General features: G+C 34.2%; 1 protein-coding gene across 2 annotated transcripts in view; it reads right to left on the bottom strand.

The window, feature by feature from the left end:
- LOC114878681 (cGMP-dependent protein kinase, isozyme 2 forms cD4/T1/T3A/T3B) overlaps positions 1 to 14,601 on the bottom strand; it is a 35,732-nt gene that overhangs the window by 13,002 nt on the left and 8,129 nt on the right. Inside the window, exons 1-2 of one of the 2 annotated variants that reach the window (XM_029192765.2) lie at positions 3,081 to 3,362; positions 1,691 to 1,857 (exon numbers count right to left, since the gene is read on the bottom strand). In XM_029192765.2, coding sequence (XP_029048598.2) covers positions 1,691 to 1,857; positions 3,081 to 3,361 — 448 coding nt within the window. In that variant the 5' untranslated portion in view covers position 3,362. Of the gene's footprint in view, positions 1 to 1,690; positions 1,858 to 3,080; positions 3,363 to 14,601 lie in introns of those variants that run through there. The other variant, XM_029192764.2, reaches the window with a different exon arrangement.

Below are 14,601 nucleotides of genomic sequence, written 5' to 3'. Positions count from 1 at the left end.
ATCATAAGATTGTGGTAACTATTCTGTCAAAATATATAGAGAAATAAAGAAAAATTTGTCTTTCATAGTCGTTGGTTTCATAAATTACCAATGATTAAAGTTACGATTGTAATTTAATTATACTGCAGAATGCAATTTCTATTTCACAGTCTCTGGTTTCATAAATTATTATTAAAATTCAAATTATAGTTCACTTATGGTGAAAAATGCAATTTCTATCACATTTACATCGTAATCGGAAAGTTGAGAGCCAATCTCGGCGCTTCAGTGAGAAAACGACTGATAAGAGTAGGTAATGCCAGGTATATTTTCCTTAATTTACTTGTTTGTTCCCCTTAAATCGCGGTGAAATAATATACCTTAATTGTGAGAAGAAGATCGAAAGGTAGACTGCGGATGTTTGTCAGATAGTGAGAAGATTACAGGCAAAAGTGGAACAATCATGGCTAGGGATTGTTTTTTTTTTTTTTTTTTTTTACTTTTCACGGTTGATTCAGCAGTATCTCTGTTTTATACTCTTCTCCAACATTATCTGTCTTCTCACAATAGGTACTTATGATTTTGCATTCTTGTACAATTGTACGAAATAATCTATTTCGTTGCAATTTTCAGTGTTAAAGAAATTTTCTTTTTTATGTTAACATATTCCACTTTAAATACTTTCAAAATACATACTATCTAATTTCACTTTAATCGTAACACGAGTAAAAGCAATTTTCTATTTTTGAAAACGAAGATTCCCTTCACTTTTTAAAAATTTAAAGTCAATCTTCGTGTTCAAGTTGATAAAAAGACTTATCATTTTATAATCATATCCTAATCGACACATTAATTGTTATGCTATTACGGTACACGAACTTCCGAGAGAAAGGACAGCAGTTCTCATTTCGACGTTAGATAATACCAATGCATTTTATATGCATTAACTGCATCATTGAATGCTAAACGGGATTTTCATATAATATGTACATATCTTACGAAAGGAAAATTCAATGGAAAGGAAAATTATACAGGAAATCGTACCTTATTACTTCATGTACGTACCTATTTTAAAATGTTTAGATTTAAGAACCCTCTGGGAAAGTATGTATGTAATTATAAATTTTCATCATAATGATGATGGATTTTGCAAAGGAAAATATGATTTATGTACTTACCATACTGTGCACATTAATATGTAACAACACAATTTAATTCTCAATTCTTAACATTACATTAATGCTGTTTTCTGTTTGTTTTCTTTCAATTTTTGTTTTTCAATTACATTATTAAATTAAATTAAATTTCAATATTCATCATTAGGTATTGCAAATTTACTTTAAAAAACAATACATATTGTTCTTTGCATTTTTATTTCCTCCTTTCCTCCTTTCATGTTGTACAAAATACAACATGCACGTGTTTATTATCACGTATAAGTTTGGAATTCTCCGAAAAGACACGTTGCTCCTCTTTAATATTTTGCAAAGCTGACGCACGAATTGTTGCAAAGACGTAAACGTGTTTGGCTGACTGAGAAGAATTATTAAGTATGCAAAAATACAGATAACAGCTCGTTACTAATCTTGGCTTTTGTTGAAAAATTAATATATGATATGATGTTGAATTGTTATTATTAGGTACAAATGGGATGACTATACGTATAAAAATAATTTTGAACAACATGACATGGGAAAAGTCAATGACTTACCTTCCATAACATATACAATGGATCCGACATCTCCTTCTCTTATAATGGTAGATCCAGCTGAAAACGAAACGGGATACATGCAATCCACGATTTCTCTGATCTGCGTCAGCTCCAGGTTCTTCATGAAGTCATTGTCCAAAATGGCAGCTTTGATCAGTTCACGAGACCTTTAACATAAAAAGAGGATCGTTTCTCGTTTAGACTGAGGAAATTATTTATTTTTGATTGAGGAAAGATGATAGTAAAAAATAAAATAATTTCAAGATACATTTTACAAATTTTTACAAGATACTCTATAACTCTATACATATGACACTTAGCAAATCATTTCACGAATCACTTGTTACAGCACATTAGCATTGCAAAAGAAACGCTGTAACAGGTTCAAATCAAGGAATTCTAAGTATGTACCTCTAATGGTAATGTCCAAGTCAACAACTCATGTCGTGCATATAATATCAAGTACAGTCAATGTTCCGAAGGTAATGCTCTCATTTATTCTCGGAGCGAAACATCAAAAGTGCCGAACTATGTTTACCATGGTCCGCACCTGTTGCAGCACACTCTACCATACCGCAAGCTGTGCTTTGAATAACTATTCAACAATCTAACCGTAGTCTAATCATCTATTACACATTTTAAATCCTCCTGCGCTTGAGAAACATCAATTCTAAGGATGATGTTTAATAATAATAATTTTTCTTATAAATGTGAAATTTGTCAAGAGTAAAATTATTACGTGGTGAAAATTTTAACTAATTTAACTTTGAACCAATTTAACTTTTAATTCATTTAAATCTGAAATCTAAAAAAAATATATATTTTTTATATAATACTTTTATTATAATTTATTTATGTCAAACTTTCAAAAAAAAGATAGAAAGTTGAGGTGAATGGGAGAGGGTTAAAGAAATAATCCAAGAGAGTTAAAAAGCCACGTGGCTTGCATCGGAAACAGTTTCACTGTATCCAACTCTTTGTCACGTACCTTTGCGGCACGGTAATTTGTATAGGTGAAACTATGAGTCTGATTTACGTAACCAACGACTAAATTTCACTCTTAATAATAGATAGCTATGGCAATCGTCAAGTCATCGATCTCTCCGGTTGGCCTCGAATTGAAAACAAGGATCACTTTTATCGATTGTTGTTTAATTAATTAATTAACTTTATAATATTTTACCTAAATGTACTTGTATCTTCGTATAACACAGTATTAAATATAAAAAAGATTATCCAACCATGCTACCACGAATTCGGTCATCCTGTACAAACATGGTATCACATCAAAAGATTCGAAAAAAAGCTGGCCGTCTATTAAAATGTGTGCCTAAAATAAACCAAGAGGAGGAGATCACCTCACGCGATGAAACCAATAAACTTTCTGTACCTTTGAGGCTTTGGAAACTTCTGAACGATCATACGGCTGTCTCTGGCGAGCGGTTCAGCGGAAATAGCCTGTCGCTTGGCCCTCTGACCAGAAGCAATGCCGCTGGAGGCCAAACTGAAATCGACAATTTGCCGAAATTTGTCAATCTCATTTTGAAGGTAGCGAATCGTAGAGTCCCGTTCTTCGATTGTTTTCTCTAGAATCTCTATCATTTCATCCCGACGGCGAAGAGCCTCTGTTCTTTCGTATAATAGTCTCTTCAGGTCTCGTATGGAATCCATGGTTCTTGGAGGATCTTTTGTCACTGAACACTTCAACCCTTTACCTTATAACGATCGGTTGCACTCATGTCACAGATTATAATTAAATTAAAATGGGATAGAATTATTTGTGTAGAATAATTTTTACTATCGATTAAGACAAAATAAACTATTTTGCTGGAAAATATATACAATTTACACAAAGATGTGTAAAGATAAACTTGAATTCCCGAATGTTATCTTTAGAATGTTAGAATTTGATAGATCGTTCTATATCGCTGGATTCGAGATAGCTCATTTTCATTCGGAAGATAAGTTATTTTCGAATTGACACTGACTTCTACGGTGGAATATACCGACATTTATTACTACATCCAAAGACTGAAATAGATGTTCATAGATCATAGATTTAGTTCCGTTACCTCTATCATTTTGCTTGCCAAAATTTCATATGATTTCATTTAGAAATAAATTCTTTGATTATCTAATGAATGTAATAAAAAATATGAAAAGAACTAAAAATCAAATAGGATTAGCAAATATCAAAATGTCAAAATTGAAATAAATATGCTAGGAATTTTCTTCTCAGATGGGCCAGGTCCCATAGAAATTGAAAAATTAAAAATCTCTGGAATTTTATTTTTAATATTTTTAATATTTTTAATATTTTTAATATTTTTAATATATAAAATTAACAAGCAATGTATCACGACTTTATAACAGTTTCAAGAGGTCAGGGTTCTTGAACTTCTAGATAGAGATTTTATGCAAAGCACTTTCGAAAATGACCGCAGAATAACAATGATTGACATCTTTGTAACAGAAAGTAGTTGTTTCTCAACTGGACGTCGAAACTACTACAACACATTCAACTGTTCACAAATACTTTTTGTTATTAATCATTTAATTTAATTTAATTAAATAATCAAGTGTTTCTCAATATCAGTAAGCTTAAAAGGACTTGAATAGGTTCACTATTTGTATATTTTTGAGATATTTCAATTACAAAAAAGAAAAAAGTTATTTTATATAATATAATTATAGAAACTTACAGTATTTATATTTAACTGCCAATAATATAAGCTTCTCAACATTATTGGTTGTTTCTACAATTACATGTACCTAACTTTAGTTAATTCCAATTAAATTAATATAATAAAAAGTTACTAAATTGCTTTTATTATGTAGCATGTTTATTTGAATAAAATTGTAAAAAAATTTGAATTTTTGTATGACAAAAATCAATACACACTGCTAAAAAAAGAAAAAAATATTCAATAAATGCAAAACAATTTTTTGAATACATTTAATTAAAGGTGCAACGAGTAACGTTATTTTTTACACGGATATCGTAATCTTTATCTTTAATTCGACAACAGAATTGCCACCCAAAATCCCACGCAATCACCTAATCAATACACGTATGTAATACGTATTCACAAATCACTTTTCACAAAATCAATCCTATAAACTTTTCCCTCGATTAAATTTCTTCTCCTCTAAAAGTAATAAACACTTTCGATTTTATAATTGTTTCACATTTAAAATTACAATATTTTTTTCTTTTATAATTCACCGAACGTGCGATAAAATGAAATTAGTCGTTGTTTTTTTAGAAAACAGAGATTTGATCGATCGATCGCGATTGAAGGTAAGGAGAACCGCCACTTGAGGCAGTCTCTGCCGAACTGACAAGAAAGTCTCTTGATTTATTCGAAAGAAGTCGATGTTTGGCTGATGACTGTCGATTAGAGTGCTCCTATGAGGAAAAGAATTAACTTTGTTTGGCTATACTATACTATATAGGCAAGTGGATTTGATGGATATTTAATGATACTGTAGAAATTGAAATAAAATTGCATACGCGATTAAGGGTAGTTAATCGTATCCATTTAAGTTTTTTCAAGGTGAAAATTTGTGTTTCGTTTCATGGTGTATCAGGATTGAATTAAGGAGAGATCTAGAAGGGAGAGGATTCTTTTACAAATATAATTTTGTAACTGAAATTTTGGTTTCAATTTGAAGTCTAATGAATTAATATTATAATTTTATAATTGATTCTCCTAAACTTAGTAACATCAATTGGATACTCATAAATTAGGGTTTCCTCTAAATCAAACAACATCAACCAACCACAAACTCCAATCAATTCACCAAGTTTCATAGCACAGTCTCGACTGTCATTCAAATGCACTACATACATATATCAAGTGGTTTTGTATTAACAACTACGCGACACGGACGAGGGAACTGTGAAGCACGACTAGCACCTGAAAGGTTCACCGTCAAACTGACTGAGAAAGGACCACGCGGACGGCTAAGACTTTGACGGTCTCGTAGGGTGGTTACGACTAACGAGCAACGAGTTCGCGCACGGTCTATTTTTGAGATATATGTAATCGCAACTCGCGCTTCCTCGACGAGCAAGCTGCGACGAGTTGTTTCGAAAAAGGCCCCCTTTCACCATGTCCTCTAGTCGTCAGCGCATGACTAGCCTCCCCCTTTGGACATCGACCGAATTAGTCTTCGAGAAATTCCCACCATTTTTATGGTCCAATGCGAGTAAAAATAAGAATCCTCGAAACGTGGAATTATCAGGAAAATTCAAAGAGAGCCTCAAAAGAACCTAACTTTGACATTCTTCTTACATTTCTTCTTTCTGTACATTCTGGGGAAAATCGAGGTTCTTAGAACCCTTCAAGTGGTTGCAAGTGGTTGCAAGTGGTTGCAAGTGGTTGCAAGTGGTTGTACTTTATACAGTACGTTGAATGGAAATCTTAAAACAGAATACAGTATATTGAAACTGTGGTAAGTATAACCACACACATATGAAGGATATACTTCAATAGGTGATAAATTAGGGAGACATCATCGCCTGTCGCAATCAGTTGCGCGCCAGATCTTCCTCATTTTTCATTCTTTTGATTTATTTTTAAAATGAGGAAGATATAGAGGAAGATTTAAAAGATACTGATTCCAGGAAATCTAATAATGGACACAAAAGTGTCTCGTTAATTAAAAACGTGAAAGAAGAAACTCTAAAAATGAATTTGTAAAAAATATTCAAATCTATATTAAATTAAACAAGATTTTGAGATAAATAAAAAAATTTTAGTAGTTATTTAAAACTGACAAAGATTTAAAAATAGATGATGTCAAATAAAAATGTTGAAACGTTTCTGAAATAAAAAAACGATCGTGAAAAAAGAAAATAAAATGTCAAAAATTTCAAAACAACATTAGATATAAAAATTACTATTTTGATGACATAAAAGTACCATTAAATCATGGTGGTCAGTTTCAACATCCTCCTTAAGATAAGATTAAGAATTTAATTAGGATGCACGTTTGTTAAGGTATATCGCTAACATGTTATTTTTAGCAATAATCGAGAAGGAAAACGAGAATCACCATTGATTTTTATAATGGTTAAACGACCATTAATACATGTGATTCAAGGAAACATTATACGACCTATCATTGACAGATAATGCTGTAACCATTATTTTTATGTAAATACTCCACTTCTATTTATAGGTCGTATATCTCTTGGATGATAAGTACAAGCAGAATATTAATAATATAAAATATATTTAAACATCAATTTAATGACTTCATTAATGATGCATTCATTATCATACATGCAGTGTCCTTATCTTTTTTATTTAAATTGCTATAATTTGCTTTTGTTGAATCCAATTAAAAATGATGTATTTTCTGTTAAAATCATGAAAAAAAAAAAAAAAAAAAAAAAAAAGAAAAAAAAGGAAAAAAAGGAGACGTTTAACCAGGTTGCAAATAACGAATGTCAGGGGATACCTATACATCACAACCGCTGCGTAACTGCATAATTTCCTACCGATTACTATTCGTTGTTTTTTTGTCCCTCTATTTTTATTACGAAACACCACGGAAAAACGAATCGTTGACAGGAAATTATAGCCATCGGATCGATGGAGACGATTAAACCAGACGAGGGACGAGCAGGATTTCACGTTGCCATTTCCACGGAAAAATACCCGTAACTTTTGTACGATTCATACATGAACGGAAAGCTTTGCCGCTATTCCAATTATAACGTTACAAAATTCTTTACATACTGTTATAATTAACACTGGAATTATCGATAACATATATTGTATAAGTTGTTGCACATCAAATGGTGGATGTAGAAACATAGAAACAGATTTATACAGGTATAATTTTTTTAAAACTATTACACTGGATTTCTTATCCACTTCCGCTTTAACCCTTGAACAGCGGAGTCCAAATCAATCGAAATTGAAACTTACAAAACATGAAATAGAAAATTACATTAACATTGGAGCTCTCCCCAAATGAACCTATTTTATTTTATATACAAAGTATCCCTCCTTTTGGACATTATAAGCAATTTAGTGGCTAAAAATCCATTGTTCACGCTTGTTACCCTATTGCTCGTCGCTGGCATCGTTCCGACAAGGATGCACGTGGTTTCCAAACGGAGACCTTGCCTCACTTTTGAAGGTGTACCCAGAAGACAATAGTGAACACGATCGTGTGTCAGCTTGCACGTAGGCATGATCCTTCGACCGACCGATTACGGGACATCCCGTTTGAATTATTTAAACAGCGTACAACGAAACCTTCGTGTTTCTGTTTCGCAATCAAGACGATACGCATACCGTGAAGGTGGATTTTTAGGGAAAATCCGAATCGTTTTGCATACCGCATTACCCGACTAACCACCGCGAACCCCTGGCGGATATCATGCACGATGCGCAAACGAATGAGGGGGTTGGATGAGGATCCTTTTATTTTATTATTTCTAACCTTTAGAATACTGTGGACTGTAGTCAAGTTAGCATTAAGATTTTAAATAATTGTAAAACTGAGTATGCGCCACTTATGGTCATTAAAGTGTTAAAACTTGTTAATAAATAAGCAATGAAATTCTGTTTCTCACTAGTGCCGTTTCAATTGCCATTCACCTGGAAACCAAGTCATGGACTGGAGAAGGTAAAAGTTAAGATAAAAGATGTTGGTGGGAGTTCAATAGTAGATCGAGGTCAAAAGGAAGCGACTGAATCCCGTCCAGACGAAAAATTGCCCTCATACTCTTTAGTAATCGCTCCAAGAACATGATTATGCAACATTTCAACAGTTCCACGTAGGTGGGATAAAAGGAAGTTGTTCCATTTACCCGTGTTTCGCTTTTACTAATATCTACTACAAGCGACGATGACGAACTCTGGGGTGCCCTCAGGCGATGTATTACCTCGATTTGGCAGAAATTACGAAATCCGGTATTGGTAAAGATATCGGGTTTTTGTGATGGTTACACGCAATTGAGAGGGCTACACAAAATTCTCTTTCAATATGAACAAAAATTTATATTTTCATTATGAAGAATAACACTAATAAACCAGAATACTATGTACGATTTCAACACTGATGTATATCCACATGAAAAAATAGAGATTTAATATACAATAAGTCATCAAAAATGAAGACCATACAAATTAATTATAATCACAGGAAATGAATTATGCAAATATACATAAATGTAAAAAACATTCAGATAAGTCAAATAAGAAAGAATTAAAAGAGAAATGTGTATGAATGTACATCATAAATATTAATACTCTTGTATAAAGCTAAACTTCAAAAATATCATATCAATTCAACGTATGTTTTCATATAATAAATTACTAAATTTGAATTCAAATAACAAAAAACTGAAATCTGAAGTTCGTTGGAAAAAAAAAATATACTAAAATCTATAAACGATCTTCCACCATTTGTCTTTGGTTATAGGAGAATTCTAGGGGAACTTAAAGAGAGCCCAGAGGACATACGATAAGTATCCCTAGAAAAAATGGCAAAATAGGGGAAAACATGGTAACTTTCTAGTAGGCCTCCTTTTCCTAGGGAACACTTATATCATCAACTTGTCCCCTAGGGAAATTTCATTAAGTATATCGACTGAGTCGAGGCAGAAAATGAAGCACAGGAAACAACAGGTGGAGACACAAGGTGAAACGGTGGTCGCGAGAAGGCGCCACTTACCAGTTATCTCGAGGGGGCGCTAATTCTCTCGTTCTCTCGTGGTTTCTCGGTTCGGAGCTTGCCGTCCGGCAGCCTGTGCGGCTTTAACTTTTTAAAATGTCGCCGATGGCCGTGACAGGGTCTATTTTTAGCCACGGCGAGATAAGCGTGGCGGGAAGACGGACGAGGAGGGACCGAGAGCGAAATAGAGTGAGAGAACTTCCGTAGCAAAGAAAGAAACGGCGATATATCGAGAGTGGGACACACTCAGTAGCGTAACCGGATGGCATTTTAGCAGGCACTTGGAAAAACACCTGTTTAATTAACTCTCTACTCGAACACCGTGATCGATGGAACGATCGAACGAACAAAGAATGTTATGCGTTCCGTCATTTTTCCCTATAAAACAATACCCCCGAATCAACCGCATTATTCTTTCAACAGAAACAGTAGAGCATGATAACGATACCAAGAACGAATTAAGTTCACCGTCTTTTATGTCCATCATTCTGAAAGTCATGAAATAGCGTGTCAAGGAAATGTTACCCACATGGAGCTAGGGAATTATCCAGAGCAAGCATGTTTGTCCCTAGACGAAGGAACTTCGCCTTCCAGGGACTGAATATATTCCATAGAAGGAATTTCAACAAAAATAGCTCCGGTATATCTTTAATCATGAACGTATACAAAGTGGTCGCCGGAGAAACAGTTTTGATTATGCAACTGTCGTTATCAGAACCTAAAACTGCTAATCTTCTCGACTGATTCAATTACATCACTGACGATGAGTACCAACGACATAGGAGACTCGTTGGAACAGGAGCTGAAGGGACGAGGAAAGAGTGAGAAAGAGACAGTACTTAAGTCAGAGAGAGAATCAAAGAACTAATTATACGTGACGTCACTCGACTGGTTTCAACACAGAGAGTCGAGTGCAACGAGTCAAGTCACGGCAAGTGGGCCAGAGAAATCCCTCTCTCTTTCTGTTTCTCCTAGCTCGTTTCTTTCTCGCTCGGGATGCAGTCACGACGGAAGCTGCTGCGTGTGCAGCCACAGAGGAATCATCTTGCTCCAGATGAAGTGGGAGGAGGCAAAAATAGATCTACCAAACTTTTATGGACGGTAAATCACTGACGCGTTAGGTTGGTCCGTTGCCACTCGGGACGTCTCTGTCCCAGCCGGGCTGACCAACTCATTAACCATAATAACGCCAGTGACGAATAGGAAATTCAATGAAGGCTTAACGAATAATTAGGAAACACCAAGTGGAAGTCACGAATTTATTGGTTGTTTTATTTTTTTCTTCCTTTTTGGTGGAATTCGTGGAACGTCCGAGCAACAGGTTCCCCCAGAACAAAAATTTCTAGATGGAAGATTGTTTAATGCTTTCCAGTCATTGCGTTAGATATGGATGGATTGATTCGGCGGTATATGGTTAATGCATTCGTTTATCTAGATCATGTAGATCATGATTTTTTTCTCTTGTTCGTTATTAATTCCCATATCAGCCTGAAGCGATACCAGTCTGGAAAATGAAGAATGAAGTGAACGGCGCAGGCATGAGAATTCTAATTGAAGTGGATTCGCGATAAATCAGCAGGAAACTTGCTGAACAACTTAGCATATGTAAGTGCTTTCAGCATTTCCTGGCACACACGAGTAGCTGATAATGGAAGAAAAATTCGAGTCGCCTTCTCTTGTGAACTCTATTCAAAAATATACATATGTATATCATTCAAAATGTCTAGGCTTTACGATTAGTTTAATATTACATCTTATTATATTTAATATTATAGTGTGTACAATACTACACATTATAATATTCAATTAAAATATATAATACAATTTAATACAATACTTAATATTAATTTAATTTTGTATTACATATTATTTTCATTATGAGTTTTGTCAGAAATAAATTATGGGGGAGTTTTTTTTAATTACTTTATGCATAACTTTTTAATTATCGTATATCAGACATGAATGCCTAGCCTTGAAATGATGTTAATGAGAAGGAAGATAAACATATTAGTGGCATGAGAATGCAAAGCTTCGTGGAAAAGAAATATAAGCATATATTTTTAACCACATTGGTGTATAATTAGCAAAATTTCTTGAAGGTCAAAAGCACAGAAATATGAAAAAAAAAAAAAAAAAAGAAAAAAGAAAAGAAGTATTTTTCTAATATTTCATTAAGTATATCTTAATTTTTTCAAAAATATTGTATCTAAAATCAAAATTTAAATACAAATAGCTACTTGTTAGCATACTATAAGCGTTCAATAAATTTGATGGAACAATCACTTGTTTCATAGATAAAAATAGCCTGAATGAATACTTGAAATTTGTTATAAACAGAGGTGGGAACAAATTCGTTCACGAGGTCTACTTGTAATTACTGAAATTCGCAGGAGTTTAAGATTCACTGCTAACAGATAAACAACGCGATCGTTCTTGAAAGCTGATCGCATTCGAACGATAAACCAACATGTAATTAAATAAGAACGTTAAGTCTTACTTAGATTTACTACAAATGGATCTGAAAGTTAATCGCTCCCAAGAGTTGATCGGATTTAAACATCAGAGCAACGTGCAATTAAATAAATTCGTAAAATACTTGTAAGCCTATCATCAGTAGGCAGGTGAATTGGTTACACCAACGATCAACTGAATAGAAACTGATGGAATATCAGTAGATTTACTCCATATATTATGATTCAAGATCATGAATTCTTCTCATTTAGAGATTAAAAGTCGGATAATTAGCTTTTGAAAAATTACAAGAATTATTACTTATGTTAGGGAGGTAATCCCCATACTATGGGGATTACCACCATTTTAAGGTGAAATAGCGGAGGATATTAAAATTTACTAGCTAGGTACTATTGGCTTCGCTAAATTATGATGAAATGGTGCAAATAATAACTTGCTATTTAATTATATAGTTATTAAATTGCAAGTACTAACACCGTTATTAAATGAGAAGACGGTGGTAGACATAAAGACCTAGTTGCCACTTAGAAAGATACTACTGTTTTTGCTCAATGATGCAAAACTGATAGATGGGAATGACTTATCGTTCACAAGGTAGCATATTGTAAACACTCTACCTCGTTCATTGAATAAGGAGACAGTAGTGAACATAATGACTTGCTATTTGGAGAGTCAACATTGCAGTTACTACTATCCTTATTCACTGATGAGAAAGTGGTAAGGAGGAGTAGCAATGACAACTCATCATTTGTACAGGTAGCAAGCACACTGTAGGCACTGATCGTGAGTATTGCTTTTACTGAATGAAAATATGATACCTGGTAGACATAATGACTTGCCATTACCAAAAAATACTATTGTTATATATTTTTATCTTAAACAATTTCAAGGATAATCTAGAGGGTGTCTGTATTCACAAGGTGTTATCCCTTAAATTCAAATTTCTCCATTAGGGGCGGATTCAAGGGTGGACTGAAGGGAACACCTCTCCCATGATATTTCTTTTTCCCAACCTATTCTGAGACTTCATAAGTAATAAAAAACAAAGTGGATATTCCCCATTACTCCCACCTCTGTTGAACCGGTGGGACCACAATGGCCCCATGACTTGGTCATTTAATCCCGAGTAGCTATTTTCAGGCCCACTGAACGTTCCACGCAGAACAGAATATAACAGAATCATATGATTCACGTTGCCAGCGTGCTGCTTGGTAGTCCGTGTACTTACGATTAAGCGTATTGATAAATAATCTTGTACAGCTACGCGATCATTCCCGACGATAGACCAATTACCGTGGCTTAATCCCGTACGTCACCGAGTGGATTATTTACAAGCGTTGATGGCTACTCCCATATAAATTCTGTCAATTCCTCCGTGGCAGCTATTCCGGTTGAATAGAGGAAGCCACACGGCGGCATACAAATCTTTTTGCACCTTGTTTGGACGTTCCCTCCCCTACCACGGACGTGATGATATTCCGGTCTCTATAAATATTTCGCGACACGTGGTTAACTTTACGCAGTCTTTGTTTCCCTTTTGTACGACCCAAAATGGTTACCACAAAGCATTAAGTTGGTGGATGACATTGGGGATCATTGATTATGCTACTGGTGAAGGTTCACTTATAATTAGCCCTTCATGTGTTTAGGGTACCTATTGTCATCATTGAGATTAGTGGAGAATCCAGAGGGGCTGATAGGGATGACCCCCCCCCCCCCCCTCTCGAATAACAAAATATATTCTTAAATGGATATGAAAATATCCTGCACCTTTTAAAATTATACTCTCATAAAAATTAGAATGATAATTATAAATATAATATCGTTCTCCATATTTTGTCTTATGGACGCATAAGACGAATAATGTAAAGATGATTTTGAACGGCCAAGAACGCTGGTCGAAAATTTTCGTATATCTGTTTATGGTCTCGAATATAAGGTACAGTCGATGACCAGCATTGAATGAGGCCATCAAGGATCCGCTTGTGTTATCCGGGAACGAGTTTCACGCGTGGCGAGGAAATAGAAGAGGAGTATAGGGAACGAAGACCGGTCTATGGGATTCTCGACAGCAAGGAGCCACGGGACGCCGTAGCAGGTGCTCGAATCACCTTCCCTTGAAAGGGATTTGTAGAAAATGATCAATTTATGATTCACTTGCGAGTAAAATTTGAAATTTGGAATTATAAAATGATAATTGAACTTTCCAAATAAGAAAACCTAATGAGAAAAGTAGTTTTTGTTAACAGGAACAATGTTTGCATTACGACCATCAATTATTGCGACATAATAATATGTTGTTACAACAAGTGGCACGAGTTATTCGTACGAGTTACAAGTATCATGTGTTCCACGAATATGTTACGCTTTGTGGCTCTTTCGTGGATGCTACATGTATTATTAGAACGAACGTGACTGCAAGTTTCAAAGGGTCAAAAGGAACACTTGTAGCATGATTTTCCAGCAAACACCTATTTTCTTTGTTAATTTATATATTTATGGATTTAGTATTGCATGGGTGCAAATAGTGTGTTAGTATTCTTTGAGAAATAATGCATTGTGATTTGACAAATTTATTTGTATCTCAATATAAATATCTTTTTATTTTATTTCGAAAAATAATTTTGAGAATAATTAGATGTAAGTTTTTCAATAAAAACATAAGTTTAATTTATAGAATATAGGTGTTTGCTTTACTGAAATCCTTCGATACTGCAAGTTACGATCGTCCTCCATCGAGA

This window comes from Osmia bicornis, chromosome 14, assembly GCF_907164935.1.
Source record: "Osmia bicornis bicornis chromosome 14, iOsmBic2.1, whole genome shotgun sequence".
Taxonomy (NCBI): Eukaryota; Metazoa; Arthropoda; class Insecta; order Hymenoptera; family Megachilidae; genus Osmia; species Osmia bicornis.
Note: the sequence above shows the minus strand (reverse complement) of the source record. Positions and strands in the feature narration are given on the sequence as shown.